At 39.3% G+C, this 19,477-nt stretch overlaps 1 protein-coding gene across 3 annotated transcripts in view; it reads left to right on the forward strand.

Moving 5' to 3' along the window:
* The window catches only part of LAMA2 (laminin subunit alpha 2), a 455,577-nt gene that overhangs the window by 264,611 nt on the left and 171,489 nt on the right, over positions 1-19,477 (forward strand). For all 3 annotated transcript variants that reach the window (XM_073337269.1, XM_073337270.1, XM_073337271.1), the window contains exons 13-17: positions 1,255-1,356; positions 1,973-2,184; positions 9,431-9,542; positions 13,945-14,058; positions 18,978-19,105. In XM_073337269.1, the coding sequence (XP_073193370.1) occupies positions 1,255-1,356; positions 1,973-2,184; positions 9,431-9,542; positions 13,945-14,058; positions 18,978-19,105 (668 nt within the window). The remainder of the gene's footprint in view (positions 1-1,254; positions 1,357-1,972; positions 2,185-9,430; positions 9,543-13,944; positions 14,059-18,977; positions 19,106-19,477) is intronic.

Here is a 19,477-nt window from a genome sequence, read left to right on the forward strand (position 1 = left end):
AAGGAGATTGATTTTTCTTCCCCCCTTCTTTTTAAAATACAGTGCACAGGAAAATATGAGCATCCTTTGCTTTCTGTTACATGTGTGCAAACATGCCGTGTAACACATCCAGTATGATGAATGATACAATACAGCACGTTGTTCCCTTGGATCAGCCTTGAGAATAATCATACTGTTCTCCTTCCTGCAGAATACTCACAAGACTTCTCTGTGGTCAGCAACATGGATTGGAAGGGCAGGGAGTTTGCTGTTGTAGGTTGTTCATCTCAGAGGAGATGTTACACTGGAATACAAAACAGACTTTTTTGTATTTTTTTTAAAAAACTGCTCTTTTAACAGTTTTTGGTGGAAAGCAAACCTGCTGTATTTGCAGTAAACTCAGTCATTCATGACAGTAGTTTTGATTCCTGTCCTAAAAATGATCTATACATGTTGTGATTTTTCTCCGGAAAGTTATTGTCAGGGCCCTGAATTAGGGTGCAAAAACAGATTCGGAAAAATATACTGAAATGAGATATGACCTGAGGTTATTAGCCTCTTATTATGGAGAGTGACTCAGGCTGAGGTAAAGAACATACCATTGCTTTGTTTGACTGCATGAGGACAGACTATTACGTTCCTCTATTTTCAATTACAATTGATACGAAAGCAAAACTCTTTTCCTTTATGCCAGTTTGCCTTATGGGTATATTTTGCATCAGAATAGGAGATGTTGTATCCATTATTAATTATTATTATTGTTGCTTATTATTTGTATTATGGTAGTGCCTAGCAGTCCTAGTCCTGGATCAGGGGGACCCCGTTATGCGAGGTGTTGTACAAAACACTGGTTGGTTGATTCTTAAGGAGGCAAGGACCAGATGGGGGCTAAAGTAGCTGAAACACATTCAAAACCTATCTTTGAAACAGCCCTTAGCCTTCTACAAAATGCAGATTGAAGGGAGATGTATTTGCAGATTTCAAAGCTGTTTCTGAGGAACTGCTGCTGCTTGGTTTTACTGTATTTGGGGTGATTTGCAACCTTTGCCTGGCACTGGGGAAAATATTAGTAGGTGAGAGTGAGTCCACTCATGCTTGGGGCAGGGAGGGAATGGTTCATGAGGACTTCCTGCTTAAGGCACTAGATCATCCACAACTCCTTTCACAACACTGGAAATCCATTTCCTGGAAATATTGTCATAGGAAAAGAGTAACCCAGAATGGTTAAAGGCACATTTCCTATCATGTAATAAGCATCATTCTGCTTTATTATAGATAACAGCTGCTGGAGGGCATCTGAAATTTACCATCTCCTATGACCTCACAGGGCAGGAAGAAGCTGTTCAAACAATATTGCAATCTGATATCATCATAGAGGTAAAGTATTTTCATTTCCAGTGACTAACTTTTGTCCATCTCTTCCGTGAACACTGAAGGCTAACAGCATCCAAAAGTGAGCAGGCAAAACTGACATGTAAAGGTGTGTCTGCAGCCAATTTACAGCAACCAATAAGGATCAGAGCTTAATGACTAAAACTAGATAGGCAAGATTAAGTACCCAAAGGAGCCTCTACTAATGTTAGAAAATATTATAACTACATTTGTAAAGATGACAAAGAAAAATGAATACATATAATACATTTGTTGATTGAAATAGCATTTGCAGACAATTTAAACCAACAGTACACTTTAAACATCTGTGCTGTATAGTATCATGTATACTGTGCTTCAGTGGGTTATCTGGATTTTCTCATACTCATTCAAAGCCATGCCACTGGGTTCCAGTTGGGTTACCTGGATTTTGCATGCACTGACTTTTTGCAACAAAGCTCATATCAGGAACACTGGAAAATCTAGTGCATTCCTGATATAGACTGTTCTCATAAAATATGCTTTCCAGTTCTTCTTTATACCAAATATCCACAATGATACAGCGTCTTTTCTACCCTTTTTTATATTTAATTGTATCCCTTAAACACATCGCTCTCTCTAGGGAGCTGGCTTAAGAATCAGCACTTCAAAGGAGGGCATTCACCTGCAGCCATTTGAAGAACACACTGAAGAAGTTGTGCTGAAACCGGACTTATTTACTGTACACGGCACTGACTCCCCAGTCAACAAAAGGGAATTCATGACTGTGCTGGCAAATATAAAGAGGCTCCTCATAAGAGCCACATACAGCTATGGGATGGATGCCATCTACAGGTAGATGTGGGAACTGCATTTATGACAATGTTCTGCAGGCCCTCCGATGAATGCTTTTATTTTCTCTTTGTGCAGGGCTGAGGTTGGTGTAATTTAGAAGGATGCTTATTGTTATTTTTCCTCAGTTAAATCTTTAACATTTATTTAAGTCTTAACATTTTCAAATAGTCTGATTTTTTCCCCATTCTAACTCTTTTTTTGAGGGTGGGGGGGCTTCTACTGGCTAACCCACAACAAAGTGAAATCATGTGGACTATTAAGGAGAGAATCACAATTCTATAAATAAATCTATTTTGAAGCACTACATTTCTGTTGTATATGATAAGTGATTCTGATGGCTCATAGTGCTGAGATGCCTTCGTTATGAGAGGAAGATCTTAATTTTTGTTTCCCCATTTAAAGAATAGAGTATGCCAGGATGTTAAGACCATGCAGCAGAGAGGGATCCTTTAGCTCTCAAAATGAATAAAAACCAAATTGACAAAATGTAGCTAGAGGGATTTTTTTTAATCGGTATTGTATCTACAACTAGGTAATCCCAAACCTTTCCCTCTGATTTATGTCAGATTATTCTACTGTCTGGTCGTCTTAAAATCAATGGTTTCATTTGAAGTCTTCTGAACTCTTTCTATAAAATGAATGATGTGTGCGCTGAGGAGCTTTATGTGAGCTGGCACAGTAGCAATCCCATCTAGGTGGCTGCAGTGTGCAGTCTACAATACCTACAAAACTATGTGGTTCAATCTATAAAGCTAGCATTGGATTTGAAATTTCTGTTAGTGCATTAGTGGACACTGCAGGTGGGCCAAAAGTCAGCCTGGTTCCTGGTTCTGTAGATTTATCCTTTGTTAATACACTATTGCTCAGTGACTTGAATCATGTTTGTAAAATTTGGTACTGGAATTAATTCCAATTTATGTTGCATTGTGGTTTTCCACTCATGAGGTATAATATCTGAAGTGTAGACTAACCCACAAACCAGTCACTTCAGTGATCTTAAGCAAGTGGAGGTAGAGGGAGCTGACTGCAATCCTGTGATTACTTGCCTTGAATGAAGTATTATCCAAAAGAGGAGAGTAATCAAAATTTCTGTGTTGCCCTGTTCCACTAGAGCACATTCTTAGATATAGTACATGGAAGCATCTGCTAACATTTCCAATACTTTCTAATTTCTCACCTTTACTTAGGGAGCCTAAAACTTAATCATTTTAAGTGGTATCCAGCTGAAACGTGGCAAATAAGTTGAAAGCAAATAAACACCGATTTTGCGAGTGTCTTAAATCACAAAAGCCATTGTTTTAATTCCAAATGGGTTAAACAAAGATTCCAACCAGTAGATGTGGAAATGCAGGTCATGGCAAGCATATAGCTTGCTGACGTCAGCTTTTGTACAGGTGTCCAGGGATATTTGTCCCTGTAACATTTGATCTTGCTTCTTTAATCTCTTCCTTCCCTTTCTCCTACTTTGTTTCTTAAGATGCTTTTCTGTGTCTTGTTCCTTTAAACTTGAGAACAAGCTAAGCTGCAAAATTTGGTTCTAGATCTAAATTTTCCTCAACTTAGTAGTGTTTGGATCTGGCATTTTAGCTTGACCCATTGTGGAGGAGAGAGCCTGCCAAAACTTCAGTAAAGGTCAGCGGGGTTCAAATCTGAGTGTCTTGGCATGGGCCAGTCTCTATTTAAAACTTTCTCCTACAAACCGCCAAGTAGTGCCCAGAGTCCTGCCTGCCAAGTTCCAAGTTTCCACTCCTCTTTTGATTCCCCACAGTTTACTTTCTTGACAGAGAACTCCTTTTAACATTTAAAGCTAATATGCTGATTCATCAACTGTGCCATGCAGATTAAATATGGTAGCTAAACATTGTGAAAACATACGTAGACCCCCAGACTCTCAGAAACATGGTAATGCTTTTCTTATAAGCACTTTTTCTCAAAAGCAGATCTCAAAGCACTTGTAAAAGAAGGTAAATATTATTTTCCCCATCTGTAAAATGGGGCCCACAGGTGAAGGGATTTGCCAGGGCATTCTGGAGGCTGCTGGCAGAACCCAGGACTCCTGATTCCCAGTCCAGTGCACTGTCCACACTGCCTCCCCTTTAAAGAAGCCCCTTTGTTGCTGAGATGGTGCACAGCATTTTGGGGGCACTTGAGAGTTTCATGGAAAAAGGAACCTCTCTGCTGAGTAGTATCCTTAGGGAAGCTCAGCAGGAGAACATATGGATGGGTCAGAAAAAAAGCCCTAATAAGTGCTTTGCAGGTTTGTGGCAGTCTCCCTCCCGTGGCCATGGGATTATGGTTGGAAATGTAGGTCCCACAAGGGCTATGATAAAAAAAAAAAGTAACTGTTAGTCATTTAGAAGAGTGTTCTCTATTTTTATTGTCTTTGGCTAAAAAATGACTTTGAGTTGCTCTCAGGCCACATCTGTCACTATCTCTGGGGATGTTCTGCCTGTGTTCACACAGACATAATACTCCTAATCAGTGCTGATGGTACAACCTCCCTGCCACACACAGCCGTGGCTGGTGAAGCTGAGATCCACCCACTGGTGTTGTTTAAAGTAGCTTTTTGTGTTTGTGTATAATACCACCAGTATCATGCAAAGCCTTTCACACTCGGAAGATAGCTTGCTCTTTGGTTATCATGTACACTGAGAGCTATCAGGGTGCTCAATGCTGTACAATATTGAGGAAGACATGGAGTGAAACCCAGGCTCCCACTGAAGTCTATGGGAGTTTTGCTAAGATTTCACCCAGGGCCTCTGTAATTAAGTTGATCTTTTGCTGTCCATTACATCACACATGTACTGCTAATTTCCAATGAGTGCCTAGGTCTGACTGTGTTATTTTCTGTTAGATTCCATTTCATTCTAATAAAACACTGTAGGCCCTGGGGCTACGTGGTAATGCTCTTTACTATCTTGCAAAATACCTGATTCAATTCTCAATTGTTTAAACACTCAATAATAATCTTGCACATTAAAATAAATGTATAATATTCAGTTTTCTCCATAGTGGATTTGGCTAAACATTATCTTTATTTCCTGTTCCCTTGGCCCTACGAGCCTTGGGAGTACTGCAGGGAAAATCTTTAAGAGTCTGTGTGCTTTGTGTCACTCAGCAGTGACTCTTCTGACTGCTTAAACACTAGTGTTGATGGGTTCTGAAGGAAGTCAGACTTCCCCAGAGAGCTCAGATAACCCCAAGACTAGGAGTGTGAAAAAATAAAGTGTATGTGTGAAAATGTTTCTTGAGGATGTGACAGAGATGCCGAGGTCCCACTCCATCTGGTAAGCATTTGAGGGTTATTAGGTTTCTCCAGTGGGTAAGTTCCACCTCAAAACAGCAGCAGAAACTCACTACCTTTAAATACCCTGTTCTTTTAAATAGAGCAAATATTCAAACTTCTAATGACTTCACATCTGCAAGGATTTTCAAGGGTGATTTGATAGTTTTGTGTTTGAGAATCTCTCCACAGAGAGAGAGAGAGAGAGTAAATGAGTTGCACAAAATCATACAGAACGGAGAACTGAACCCTGGTGTTCAGAGTCCCAGTCAGCCTGAGCCTTAACCAGAAGATCATCCCCTCTATTTTTTATCCTGACAGAAGGATAAAAAAATAAGCCATAAAAATTTCAGTATCATAATAATTTGAGGATACTTCCTATTAATGTGTAATGACTGATGTGCCCTTGAGTAAGCAACAACATTTGCTCTTAAATGTCTTGTGGATTATTTTAAAGCTAGGGATGCAATTATTACTCTATCTCATAATTAGGAAGTGTCCTCAAATGAACATCTAAATAAAAGCCCATTTAGAGAGGATAAAACCATGAGGAGAAGAGTGCCATGCATCAGAGGGTTTGAAAGTGATTGTTGCTTTTCTGCCTAAATTGGGAGACTCTGTTAGAGCTTGTGGAATCTTTCAAATTGAGTGAACTTTTAAAGTGTATCTATTGTAGTTAGGCAGAACTGAAAAGCTCTGTTGTTACTTAATCCAGTATTGTTTAGACTCTGTTCTAAGGAAGCCTGTAGTAATAACATTGATTCTTCACTGTTAATATTTGCCAGTGCAGCTAATGTAAATGTGGTGTAGACTGGGATGGGCACTGGAGAGCAGTTGTAGAAATCTTGATAAAGACAATATATTACTTGCAGTCTGAAATAGACTCATCACTTAACACGACTGCTACTCTGAAACCACTAAAATAGTGGGGAGGAGGACAGGAAAGGCAAAGCCGTGGGGTCTTCTAAGTATACAGAATTAGCTAAAAGACAAATGAACAATGCTCAGGTCAGTACCTCATGTTGCTTACGCAGCTGATGTGATTCGGATGCTTGCCATAGCAGGCAGTAAACTATGCTGATACTGTCTGAAATGCCTCCTTCCTTTTTAATCTTATTTGTATTTAGAAGTCAGCAGTTGCCTGCTGACAGTAACAGTCAGCTTAAATATTTGGTCTAGATGTTGAATCTCAGATTGTTCACATATCTCCAGGATCCAGTGCTCCATTACTGCCAGCATTATGTATTTTAATGAATGCAGAATGGCACTGAGGAATAGAAATTACAACAATGAAGTGGAAAAAATGCACTGCAGCTTTCTTCAATGAGTAACTGTTTAACACTGAAAACTGTTAAACACATTAAAATCCCATTTAGCAAACAGCAGAACCTAATGAAAATTGGAAGTATTCAGTGAATACAAATGTGAAATAATATTAGGTGAAATGTTTCTGTGTGTAACAGTTTCTCATTGTTCTAAATTATATGACATAGAGCTGGGAGCAGACCAGCTGTAGTCAATAGGCAAATGAGATTCAACATTTCACTGGCAATTTTTGTTTTGTTTATAGGTCTTTCTTTCTTTCTAAATTCTTTGATTTATTCTGTGCCTTTTTCTAGCTTTTCAGTCATGTTTCTTTAATATCTAAAGGGCTAGGGATTGTTCATAGAAAGTAGAACTCAAAAAATGTAATTGCACAATTGATTTGTAGCAAGGAGCAGGGTGAAATAATGAAGGAGAGAGGAGCTTGCTGGAGACTCAGGGGTGAACTCAGCTCATCCTCTCTGGGTAGAGTTTTATTGCAGGGGTTTTAGGTTTTGTCTGAATTGATCCCAATTTGGCAAAAGTCTCTAGATGTGCATTACATTCAAACCATGGCAAAAAATAACTCCCTTGTAAACCACACAGAGTAGCTCTTATATTTCCCCAGACTCCATGCTCTACCATCTAGTACAGGGGTAGGCAAACTTTTTGACCCGAGGGCTACATCTGGGTATGGAAATTGTATGGCGGGTGATGAATGCACCGTGGTTCCTGGCCAATGGGCGCCGCGGAGCAGCACTTGGGGCAGTGTGCGGAGCCCCTTGGCTGCCCCTCCACGTAGGAGCCAGAGTGGGGACATGCTGCTGCTTCCAGGAGCCACACAGAGTGGGGCAAGCCCCTGACCTCACTCCCTGGCTGGAGCACCTGAGCGGGGCAATCCCCGGATCCTGCTCCCCAGTGCATAATCGAAGGCCGGATTAAAACATCTGGAGGGCTGGATGCGCCCCCAGGCCATAGTTTGCCTATCCCTGTTATAGTAGCTAATCCCCCTTCCTTTCTTTTCATCTGTTCCCCTCTTTCTCTGTGGGAGCAATCGATATATAGCTGGTTAGGGAAATAGATTTTTTTTTCCTGTAGAAAATTTTGAGACTGTGTGTGTGTGTGTGCATTTTTTCAAATCAACCTTTTTTATTCAGTTTTTGGAAACCAAAACAGAAAACTTTTTGTTTGAAAATCAAAGTTTTCAGTTTTTCAGTGAACATTGATTTTTTTTTCACAAAAATTACTATTGTGTCAAAAAAACCCTATTTTCCTTTGAAAATGCAGTGCGGTGGAAAGTTTTCAAACGCCACCAGTAACAAAGGTCTCCTTTAAGGGTGCTAAGTGAAAATAGGCTCAGCTGCACCTCACTAATTCAAATGGCGTACCTTGGAGCCATAGGTATAGTTTGACTTCTATATTTGGGGCAGGGGGCAACTCCAGTTAAGCCAATGGGGTCACAGGTGTGTGTGTGTGTGGGGGGGGATATTCTGTACCTGCCCCAGGCTTTCAGTTTTGGGGATCAACAGCCTCTTGTCCCTTTCCCCCCAAAAAAACTATGCCTATGCTCTGAGCTCTGGCTGAGAATCAACCCCACAAATCCCAGACTGCTATCAGCCAGTGGGGTATCTCTGAAACAGGGTGCAGCAGAGATGCATGATCCCTTCCAGGACTCACCAAAAGATTTGCACAGTCTGTCCGGTGTGCAAGGAGAGGGGGTCACTTACAACACAAATTTGCATTAAAATAGCTGTCAGCTGTGATGAAGTACTTTCTTGACTTGCTAATTTATGCATTTTTGAGTGAAGGTTTTTTAAATAATAAAAATAATACTTAAAGTTTTGCCAAGTCATTTATGGAGAGCATGGAATATTGGAGCATTTTTTCTGACTGAGTAAAATGATTGATTTTTTTTTTGGCTCCTTAATTTTTTCAAAGGAATAGAAAGAAAGTTACTAGTGAGGGGTTTTAGAGCTAGTTGTCACTGAGATATATATCAGCCATATCACTGAGATGCCAAAACAATTCCACGAGAGGTAGACTTAACATTTTCTTTCAGTTTTCTGCTGCAAGATTATGGAAAAAATAGAAATTCCTGTGTGTGTCTCTTCTCTTTTTGTGGCATTTGGAGAACTAGAACTAATGACTCTTACGTGCAAGGTACAGAATTCCTCCTGCACAGAGCTGATAAGTTGAAATCTTTTTCAAAAGGGCAAATCTGCAGAAGAAAAATGTCCCATAATCAAAGCTCAGTAATGTAATGTTTTAAGCAGGAGAAAGTTGTTTTACAGTCTAAAATTCTTTGCTACTTCATTTGCGACAAGCAGGCTATTTATATGTACATCTGTAATGGAAGCTAAAGCATGCAACTTGCGTGCCAAGAATAGCCTTTCTCTTACAGATACAGTATTCTGAGTTTTCAAGTGTGTGCTGACCATATTCTTCTTCACATGATGAACAGAAATAGCTACAAGCCTGTAGATATTCGTCTAGGAAATTGAGACATTGGATAAATATGAATGCCTTCCTATATTTAAGCAAGTAAATGAGAACAGCACACCGAGTCTCCCCATTCACTTTTAGTTGCATCCAAGTGTACTGATCTGCCTTCTATACTTGGTTTGTGAGTTAACTATTTTATTTTTGTTAATCTAAACTCAGGTTGAGTGGGGTTAGCCTTGAAGCTGCTGATCGCTATTCAACTGGTAAGAAGGTGGCGTCTTCTGTGGAGGTTTGTCAGTGTCCTCCAGGGTATGGTGGTACCTCCTGCGAAGTGAGTATCCATGTGGAGCTGAGATATATTTCAGTGCAAATCACCTGTGCTAATGCCGCAGTCTATTGGAGCTGCCTGTTGATGCAACATACCAACTGAGCCATTTGATAGATTCACTTTCTCTTGGATTTTGGATCGAATGGGAAATTGCTGCTGGAAATTTCAAGTTGCAGTCTTGTGGTGGTTGTTGTTGTTATTTGATTAGGGAATTTTGGAAATTGTAATAATTATTTGCAAAACATGACTTTTGATTCCCAAGTGCCTCTTCTGTAAATCTGATTTGGTCCCTTGTATAGTTACCCTAACTCAAAAGTAACAGACTTACTATTAAATATAATATTTCAAAGATAACGTTTTAGACCCCAACAATGATTTCCACATTATGGAGTGGAAAAGTATTTCTCTAGAAGATTTTCGTGTGCTCTTCAGATAATTTGTTTTGCAACTGCATGATTTAGAGACATTACACATGTATGTAAGATATTGCTTAGCAATAATCTTACAATTTGTGAACATGAGCTGCTATCAACCACTGTCAGACTTCGGCCATGTCTGGTTTACAGACTTCTGATGGTACAGCTATGTCAGTGAAGGGCATGAAGAGGTGTGATCACTGACCGACATTGCTGTGCCAGTAAAAGCTCTAAAGTAGATGCAGTTATACAGCAAAACTCGTTCTTTTCCAGTATAGCTTGTTTCACTCTGTGGGGCTAGAATTTCCTATACCAGCAAAGGGACAGTTTTGCTGGTATATGCTGCACCCATGCTAGGAACACCTTGTTGGTACAGTATACCGGTATAGTTATACTGGCAAAGCACTCATACTATAGACTTGGCTGCAGTGTAGTCATGGTCTGAGTGTAGCTGAATTCCCACTTTTGTTTCCCCAGGTTCTTTGCATGAGTACTGTTCAGGTTTTTCTTTTTGTTCAGGTTGAAGGTTAGAGAAGTAACATATACATGCTCTCAGAACATGCATATGTTCATACAAGCTCACTAATGCACCCTTAATGCATGCACACACATACACTTATGCTTAACCGAGAAAGGCATGGCTTGAGGTAGATTGGAGCGCAAAAGTCTTCAAAAGCTGTGCCTCTAAGGAAGTGGTTTCAAACACCAAGATGCTCCGCTTCACAAAACTACAAACAATATGCCATTTACACAGACACTCTAGGCATTTGCTTGTCAACTCTCTTTTTCTTTAAATCACCCCATGCTTATATATGATATTTAGGGCTTAGAGTCTTGTTTCATGCCAAATGCTTTTGCTTTTTGCTGGGGCTAGTAATACTAATCTAGAAAGAAGACCTAAAGGAATCCACAGAAGCTCATATCACTTCCAAAATGATATAGATAGGAACAAAATCAAATGAGACCATTGGTTAGCTAGATAGATGCAGCTTTTACAGCCTGTCTCCTGTAGGTACAATTACTTGGGGAAGCACAATTGGCTGAAACACCATTATTATCCTGGACACTCATGCTTCTGACTCCTCCATTACTCTTCTTAATTCAGACCTTAACTTTGATCTCAAGGCCAGAAATTTTAGAGGCCCCTTGACTGCAATTGTGTCTAATTCTGCCTACTGCCAACTTTGGAACACTGGCAGAGCTCCTACTTACCTTGACTCTGCTGAAATTCTGATTCATGCTGTAACCACTTCTCATCTTAATTGTCCTAAATCCCTATCTTCTGATCTCCAGGGTGTCCCAACCAGACCATTCTCTTGCTCCAGAAAGTCAGACTATATTACCCTCATATTCTGTCTCCATATCCAATTCACAGTTATTGCCCATTTGCAACACTCCTTATGGATTTAACACACACAAAGGCCTAGAGTCTGCAATTGACAGTACATCTGCAAATGGCTGCACTGTCACAGAGCCCTAGTGGAGTCCATGGGGCTCCGTAGGGGTGCAGCAGTCTGCCTGTGTTCTTTCAATTACACAATTGGAGCCTTTGTGCTGAGCAAATAATGTGCTGTGGAAAATTCTGTTTGACAAGTTTAGCCTTTATTCCTGCTGACAGAATGCCAGGGAGCAGATCATTATTTCCTTATATTTATTTATTGAATTGACTGTTGTGAGCACTCCCTACTAGAGATTCAAAGTCTGAGCTGTGTGCTGGCTAATTGAGATTGGTCACAAAAATCACAAAGTATTGTTTCCAGTCCCTGACTGGATGACTATGACTCTTATAATCAGGAGACATGAGAAGGAGCCTGTGGGGCTTTGAATCTCCCAGGGAGTACAGCAGTTGAGAGAGTGCAGTTAAATAGGATTTTAAGTAACTTTAACCTCTTTCTTTCTTGGCAACACTGGCTTTGCCCAAAGCTTTGTTTCTTCAGAACTGAGGCTACTGTAGATTTACTTCAATGGTGCAGATTTTAAATTTAACTTTCTCTCATCCTGTTTATACAAGGCAATTACATGTGCATGCACAATACAACTGATAAATAGGCACTATAGCAATATAAATAATCATAAGAGGAAAAATAGTTGTGAAAGGTGAGGTCAGACCCTTGTCTGGCTCATTCAGTTGCACCTGTGCTAATGCTCTAGTGAGGTGTTTGGGGGACCCAGTGTCATTGCTATGCTAGAAAGTATCCAATCCCATATTAAAGATGTCACCACCAGTGAGAATACTCAAGTGCACAAGCTTAAAATTCACTTTCTACAAGAATTTGGGCAAGGAAAATTGTTCAGTTAAATGTGCCTGGGCACACTGAAATGGATCAATTTTTAAAAATCCAAAAATGTTCATGCTTGTGATAATCACCTAGTTCTGCCCACGTCACCCCCCTGACCTTATATCCACCTGTTTCCTTGCATTCTCACTCCTCCCCCTGGCCTTGGCTTCTTGCTGGCTTCCCTTTCAGTTTTCCACTGTGGGAGTCAGTGTTTCACTTGTGCTGCCATGATTATGTGGGATTCAGCACCCATCCTCTGAATCAAAGTAATTTCCTCTCTTTAAATCTCAACCCATAAACTCTCTCCATCTCTTCGGTGCAGTTTCTTCCATTTATGCTTTGAATCTCATCTTAGATGTTCCACCACCAAACCAGGCTCGGATTGGGCATCCACATCCCTTGAATGTCTGAAAATATCAGCCTTAAATAGTACAACGTGGTGCATGCTTGCCAACTCCCTCAGACTAGATTAAGTTTCTAAGACAAATTAAAAACTGTATATGCAGTTTATAAAGGAGGGAAAGATTAAAACATGGAAGGTGGCTGCTCAGGAACGTACTGATGTGTCTTGCACAGCAGGAGAAAAAACAACCCTCTTTCTGTTTGTTAAGTCTTTTTGTTCTTAATTTGACATCTACAGTTTATCTTGATTAAGAATGCCTAGCCAAAAACAAAACAGCAACAAAAAAACCCAACATCTTTTTCTGGAATGTTTCTCAAAGAAAATCTTCCTTTTCTAATTAATCTTCAAAGCTATCTCATGTTATACAGGAATATGACTAAAAAACAAAAATAAAAAGCAACACCCCTTAGAGGGGAAATGGGATCACTTGTCAACTGTAGGTTGTTTGGAAAACATTTTTTAAAATGTAGGATCATTTTATTATAAATATCTCTGTTTCTGTAAGACTACTCCCACCTTATATAAGGCTGGCTCTCTTCAAGGTCAGTACAGTATGTCATGCACCTATTTACAATATGCAAAATCCTTAGACCACATGAACATCTTCATAGAGGGAGAATAGTTTGTGAAAACTGTAAAGCCATTTTTGAAATATATAGTAAGACTGATGCCTTACATCTTATTATGAATAAGTGAAACACCTGAATTTTTGCTGATGAATCAGTTGTAAGATATCACCTTTGCCAAGAAAAATCTAGTCATGCATTTATTGGATCTAAATTTAAAGTAAATAATTTCAGATGTGAAACTATTATACATGCATGAAGAAATAAAACTTGCAGATAAAGGAGCATGCTTTGTTTTCAATCTACTTTGTAATTTAATGCAGTCTCCTGTTAGACTTGGAACAAGAAAGATTGAAGGGTATCTTAGTTGTACATTGTTTGCAGTTAAGCTTCTCAAAAAAGGTCCTTGCTTGTTTCTCTCTCTCTTTCAGTATTTTGTCTTCTGGCTATTTTTCAAACTGTACCTCTTGCTTTGACGCTGTCATATTTCCATTCTTCATTTCTCTGCTTTATTTTACCATTTCAGAAGAAAGATCAAGTTAATGCTTCCTCTAATCTCTCACCTACCAATAAAGCTAAGGTCAGTGCAAAGCCACAGTGCCAAGAAGAATAGCTTTCCAGAAATATTTCAATATTTTTAGACATTTAGCAAATACATTTTCTGAGCCTATCAAATTCAAAACTGTTTAAAAAATAAAGTCACACACTAACTGTCTGACAAATTTGTTGTCTTGCTTGCAGTCTTGTTGGCCTAGACACAGACGAGTGAACGGCACTATTTTCGGTGGGATCTGTGAACCATGCACATGCTTTGGTCATGCGGAGTTCTGCGATGACATCACAGGAGAATGCATGGTAAGTGCTCCTGCCTTTGGGTAACCTGATTGGTGGCACCAATATCTGCTCAATATACCAATACAATTGAATTAACCACCACTGGGCCCTCACGTACTTGAGGAAAAGAAGCAGTGATTTGACAGAAGAGATGTTTATATTGAACTGCTTCTGAATGCCCCTATATCAAGATAAAGTAGCTTCTGCAAATAAGCAAAAACGGGTTTATTCACTTTAGTCTGAAGTGGTAAAATAGGATCAACAGCATATGATATGGCATGCTGGAAGGGAGCAAAGCATATCAATAAGCTTTCCATGCAAGATTTCCCATCACCTCCCATCTCTGTCTCCTGCTGTGGGGTTATTCTGTTTATTGTTTGTAGAAGGTAACTTTGTAAATTCTGTTATAATATGACAAGAAGGTATTGTTGTTGGCTTCCTCCTTCTAGCTTCAAAGAAATGCTTAATAAATCAGAAAACTTTTTTGTATTTAAAGCATATGGTTCAGAGTAAATAGAAACCAGCACTTTTCTTGCAGAATGCATATATTCTCTATAGTTCCCTGCTAATTCAGCAATTAGGTCCATGCTATTATCCAGAACAATCTTACCCAATATACAGCTGTTTCCACCCTGCTCCGTAGCCTTTTGGAATGGGCGAATTACGCTGAATAGACTGTTCTGATTAATTCAAGGGCATTTTAGTTTTATATTCTCTGACATGGCATGAAGCTTGAAACAACATTTCTCATTTCATTAGTCTTGCAGAAACACAATTTGAGCCGGTGCCAATTTAGTGGGATATCATACTCTCATTTCCCGGTAGAATTTCAAGCAGGCTCCGTATTGAGCGTGTTTCTAAATGTTCCCTTTTCTTTCCTTAAGAAAAAGCTTCTGGGAAAAGTCCAGAATGAAAATTCAGGGTTTTTACAATGTAATTTGGCATTTAGAATTACCGCTGGTCTTCCTGTTTTCCCCCATACAGGATGTTTTAATTGCCTTGCAGTATAAAACAAGATAGCCTTAATTTGTGGATCAGTGGATTTTTCAAATTGCTTTTCCATGAATAGTGTTTTAATTATACAGTAAGTCTTAAAGATGTACCTCGGAAAACATAACCCTCCTGACAGTTACATTTTGAATCCTTCACTTTAAATGCAATGAGAAAAATTCATGACCATTCTGATATGGGTTTGCCTTTCCTTACACAGATAGGGAGAATTTAGTATATTACTGATTGTAGCTCCCAGCCACAGTCTCTGTAACATCAATACGGGATAGAGTCAGTTAAAAAGAATGAAAAGGGAAGGCTTGCCAGTGGGTCAGTGTTTAAGGTTCCAGAAGGTAAGTCAGCTGCTCTGGGCTATTTTGCTTAGAAGTGCACAGCTGACTGGGCCACTTGCTCAGCCAAAACAACCCGATAACCTAGGACCTCTCTTTATTTTTCTCTACCAGTCATTCACTCACACTCCTTTGTGGGGAGTGATGGAGAGCTGTATTGTGGAGCTTGTGTAGTCCACTGATTTTGATGTTCACCAGTAAATCAGTGACTGAGATTTGTATAGTTTCCCCATCAGATGTCTCTAGGAACACTGCTGTGAGGATAGCACACTAGTGAAAAGGACTTGGAAAATACCCAGTTGAATAATACCTAATCTACCTACATTATCAAACATTTATGCTGTGCTCAGCACTGTACTATCTGTGCATGTACTATAGCATTCTGTCGAGAGAGGGGGCACAGAAGGGCTTAAAAGTCTGGCTGGAGGTTTCTTGTGGCTTCCATTAAGTGTACTCTAAGTGAAGTTAGATTGGTTAGTATCCAAGCAGACTGTTAAATGCTGCTATTCAGTTTGGATCCTAAGGCTTTTGAAGTGAAAGAGAGAGATGTTTGAGTGCTGAAAGAAAGAAATGTTTCACATCAAAGGCATTCTTTATATTGAGATTTACACAGCCTTTTGGCCTCTTTATTATAATTCATGGTGTTTTTTCAGTAATACAACAGACAATTTAGGCACCTAATTTACAGATATGATACTTCTTTTTACTCTTCTTAAGCTTTGAAATGTGGTTGAAAAGCAGCTGAAATATGTTTTTGACTCATGATAAAAGCTCAGATCATCTGCTCCAGCATAGGCCTGTATAAAAAGCTCATTTCTTACGCACATCTTGCAATAACCTGCAAAGCCCTTTGATCCCTGGAACAACTATACAGAGAGCTGCGTGCTATATCATTTACATTACCATTGTGATATACATGATAACTGCTTTAGTAAGCAGTGCAAGTTCTAAACATGCAGAAATCCTCTTTTGTAGTGTTATGAGAGCACTATGCAGCATTAGGAGGCTGGTTAAACCTAGTCCTTGTGAAGAACAAAAGCACTCAGTGGCGTTAATAGTCACTGCAGCATACAATATTTGTAATGAAATATTAAATCCCCACTAGTAAGCTAGGAGAAAATAGACCCTCTGAGATTTTGTTTTGAATTTATTCATGTTGGTGATAGGATGGTTCCCAGAATCCTTTGGGAAACTGGCCTTCATTGTTTCTTCAATCATCTATAAATGGGGCACACACCATGAGTACCATAGCTAGGAATAGGCAAGGATTGGAAGGATCATGGTGGCCAGAAATATACTAATTTAATATCTCCTCTCACCATCCTCTGCTAGTGTAAACTAACAATAGGCATGACTCTCCATGACAGAAATCCAGAGGGAGGGCAGCAGTGCACCATCATTCTGCGCTGGCAGGCTAAAGGGGCCTTAGTTTAAATAAGATATAGGTTCTTAGTATATAGCAGTGTTAATGTTTGTGCATTAGCAAAGTTATATTGAGGGTCTTGGACACTATTCTGTACTCTGACAGAAATTTTACTGTGTGATCTCCAGGACAAACAGTATAATGCTTTGAGTCCTACCTGAACCTTAGATATAACATTCCTAGTACCTATTGGCAACATTGTCAGTCATCGCCTCATCTTCATCCCATTTCTATTACTCCAGTTTACAAGGTCATCCAGATCTTCTTGTATGATATTCCGGTCCTCCTCTGTATTGGCAATACCTTCCAACTTTGTGTCATCTGCAAATTTTATTAGCACAGTCTCACTTTTTGTGCCAAGGCCAGTAATAAAAATGTTAAATAAGATTGGTCTCAAGACTGGTCCCCGAAGAACTCCACTAGTACCTTCCTCCATCCTGACAGTTCACCTTTCAGCATGACCCATTGTAGTCTCCCCTTTAACGAGTTCCTTATCCGCCTTTCAGTTCTCATATTAATCCCCATCTTCTCCAATTTAACTAATAATTTCCCATGTGGAACTGTATCAAATTGCTTACTGAAATCCAGGTAAATTAGATTTACTGCATTTCCTTTGTCTTAAATGTGGCTATAGGAAAAAGTGGTATGATCATTGCAAAATTCTCAGGGTGGGGTGAATTGAAATGTCCTACCCCAACATTTTGGATATGCTGATGACTTGGGTATCATAGGAGAGACAGATGATATGGTTCAAAGGATGACTGGAGATTTGAAGGAAGCAGCAAGAAAAATGGGTCCTAAGATTGATGAAGATAAAAGCAAATATATGGTTATGAGCTGATGAGAGAAAAAGGGACAAGTTTATGTAGCAGTCTATAATCATCAGTTAGACAGTTTAAATACCTAGGAACATTAATCACCAATAACAATATGGTGAGTGAGGAAATTAAGGCATGGTTTCAGAGCAGGAATGCCTGTTACCTTTCTCAGCAAAAAAACTTCAGCTCCAAACTACTACTGAGAAAGACCAAGCTTCAGATATACAAGAGTTTGTTATATGTGGATGTGAGACGTGAACACTGACTAAGAATGATAGCTAAATATCTTGAAAAATAAAATGTTGAGATGAACTTTTGGGCCAAAAAGGGAGAATGATGTATGGAGAAGAAGTTCTAATAAAGAACTGTCAAAGGTCTATGGAGAACCTGGTATAGTAAATGTAGTGAAATACCAACAACTTCAGGGGGCAGGTCATGTAGTTAGAATGACAGAAGACAGACCAGCTAATTGTCTCCTGCAAGGACATCCTTGTGGTGTCCAAGGTAATGGTCGATCAAGGAGAAGATGGAAGGACAATAAATATTGAGAAAAATCTAAGAGCTCTCAATGTGAATTACCCTCAATGGGAAAAGTTATGCCCTTGACAGAAAGAGGTAGAGGCAAACTGTGAGAGCAGCCAGGGACCTCCATGGTCTATAGAGCCAGGGTTCGAATAAGTCACTCGCTAACAAAGGAGCATACATGGTTGGTTGAGATTCCATGTTTTGGGGGCCAAACATATAAACCCAGTTTCTTCCCTCTAATTAGAAGTAAGACTTGAAGGGAATTTCAAATCTTATTTGTACCTGCAAATTGTAACTCTGATCCTGTTATACAGCATAAATAATAAATTACCAGGGGTCAGCTTCTGATCCAAAATAGAGTGGATTGCCAGCCACAGACCTCATAAAATGAATGACTGTACTTAGATGTGCAACTGCAACAGTTATTTGCAGATGACTGTGTGCTGTATATGTGAGATCGGCATCTGAACCCCTTAATTTTTCATCAAGAGTATAAGATATAAGAGTAAGGCTACAATAATAAACCTTTTCACATTGCTAAGTGCGTCAGACCCCTTTAAAATATGCCAGATCTAAACAAGAAACAAGGAGGTATAAATACTCTTTTCATTTGGCTTAAGAAAATCTCTCCAGAAAGAACATAAATGTGTCTTTGAACCACTGATTGTAAGAGTTAGTTCCCTGCTAAACAGCAAAGCAGTAGAACATGTACTGTAGGGAACAACCCTGCACTAGTGGGAGAATGGATTAGATGACCTTACAAGGTCTTTTCCATGGCTGGTTCTTTGATTTTGAGGTTGAATTGACATTCTCAACTTTCCATCTGCTATTCAGGACTGCAAGTACAATACGGGTGGCCCATACTGTGATAGATGTCTTCCTGGTTTCTATGGCGATCCTACTAAAGGGACAAGTGAAGACTGCCAGTTGTGTGCCTGCCCATTAACTATACCTTCTAACAAGTAAGATGCATATTTACTGTATAACAATAATTTTTTCATACATTTAATAAATGGCGTTATTTTTGTGTTGAGTGCTCTTGCTTTTTTGGATGAGGATCTCCAAATGCCCCTTATTTAAAATAAAAACAACTATAATATTGTACAATAATGATCTAAACCATGGAATCTTATAGTACTGGTACTGCCTCATTTTGGGCCAACCAGTGCTGTAGAATATTGTCTCACAGGGGTTTTATGAACATTAATAAATATCATATGACCTCAAGTAAGTATTAGTCCCACTTTAAAGATGGGAAACAGTGGCACAGAACAGCTGAGTGGTTTTATTTACTATGCTAATTAAGGGTGGGGCCTTAAGTAAAATCTAAAATT

This window comes from Lepidochelys kempii, chromosome 3, assembly GCF_965140265.1.
Source record: "Lepidochelys kempii isolate rLepKem1 chromosome 3, rLepKem1.hap2, whole genome shotgun sequence".
Taxonomy (NCBI): domain Eukaryota; kingdom Metazoa; phylum Chordata; order Testudines; family Cheloniidae; genus Lepidochelys; species Lepidochelys kempii.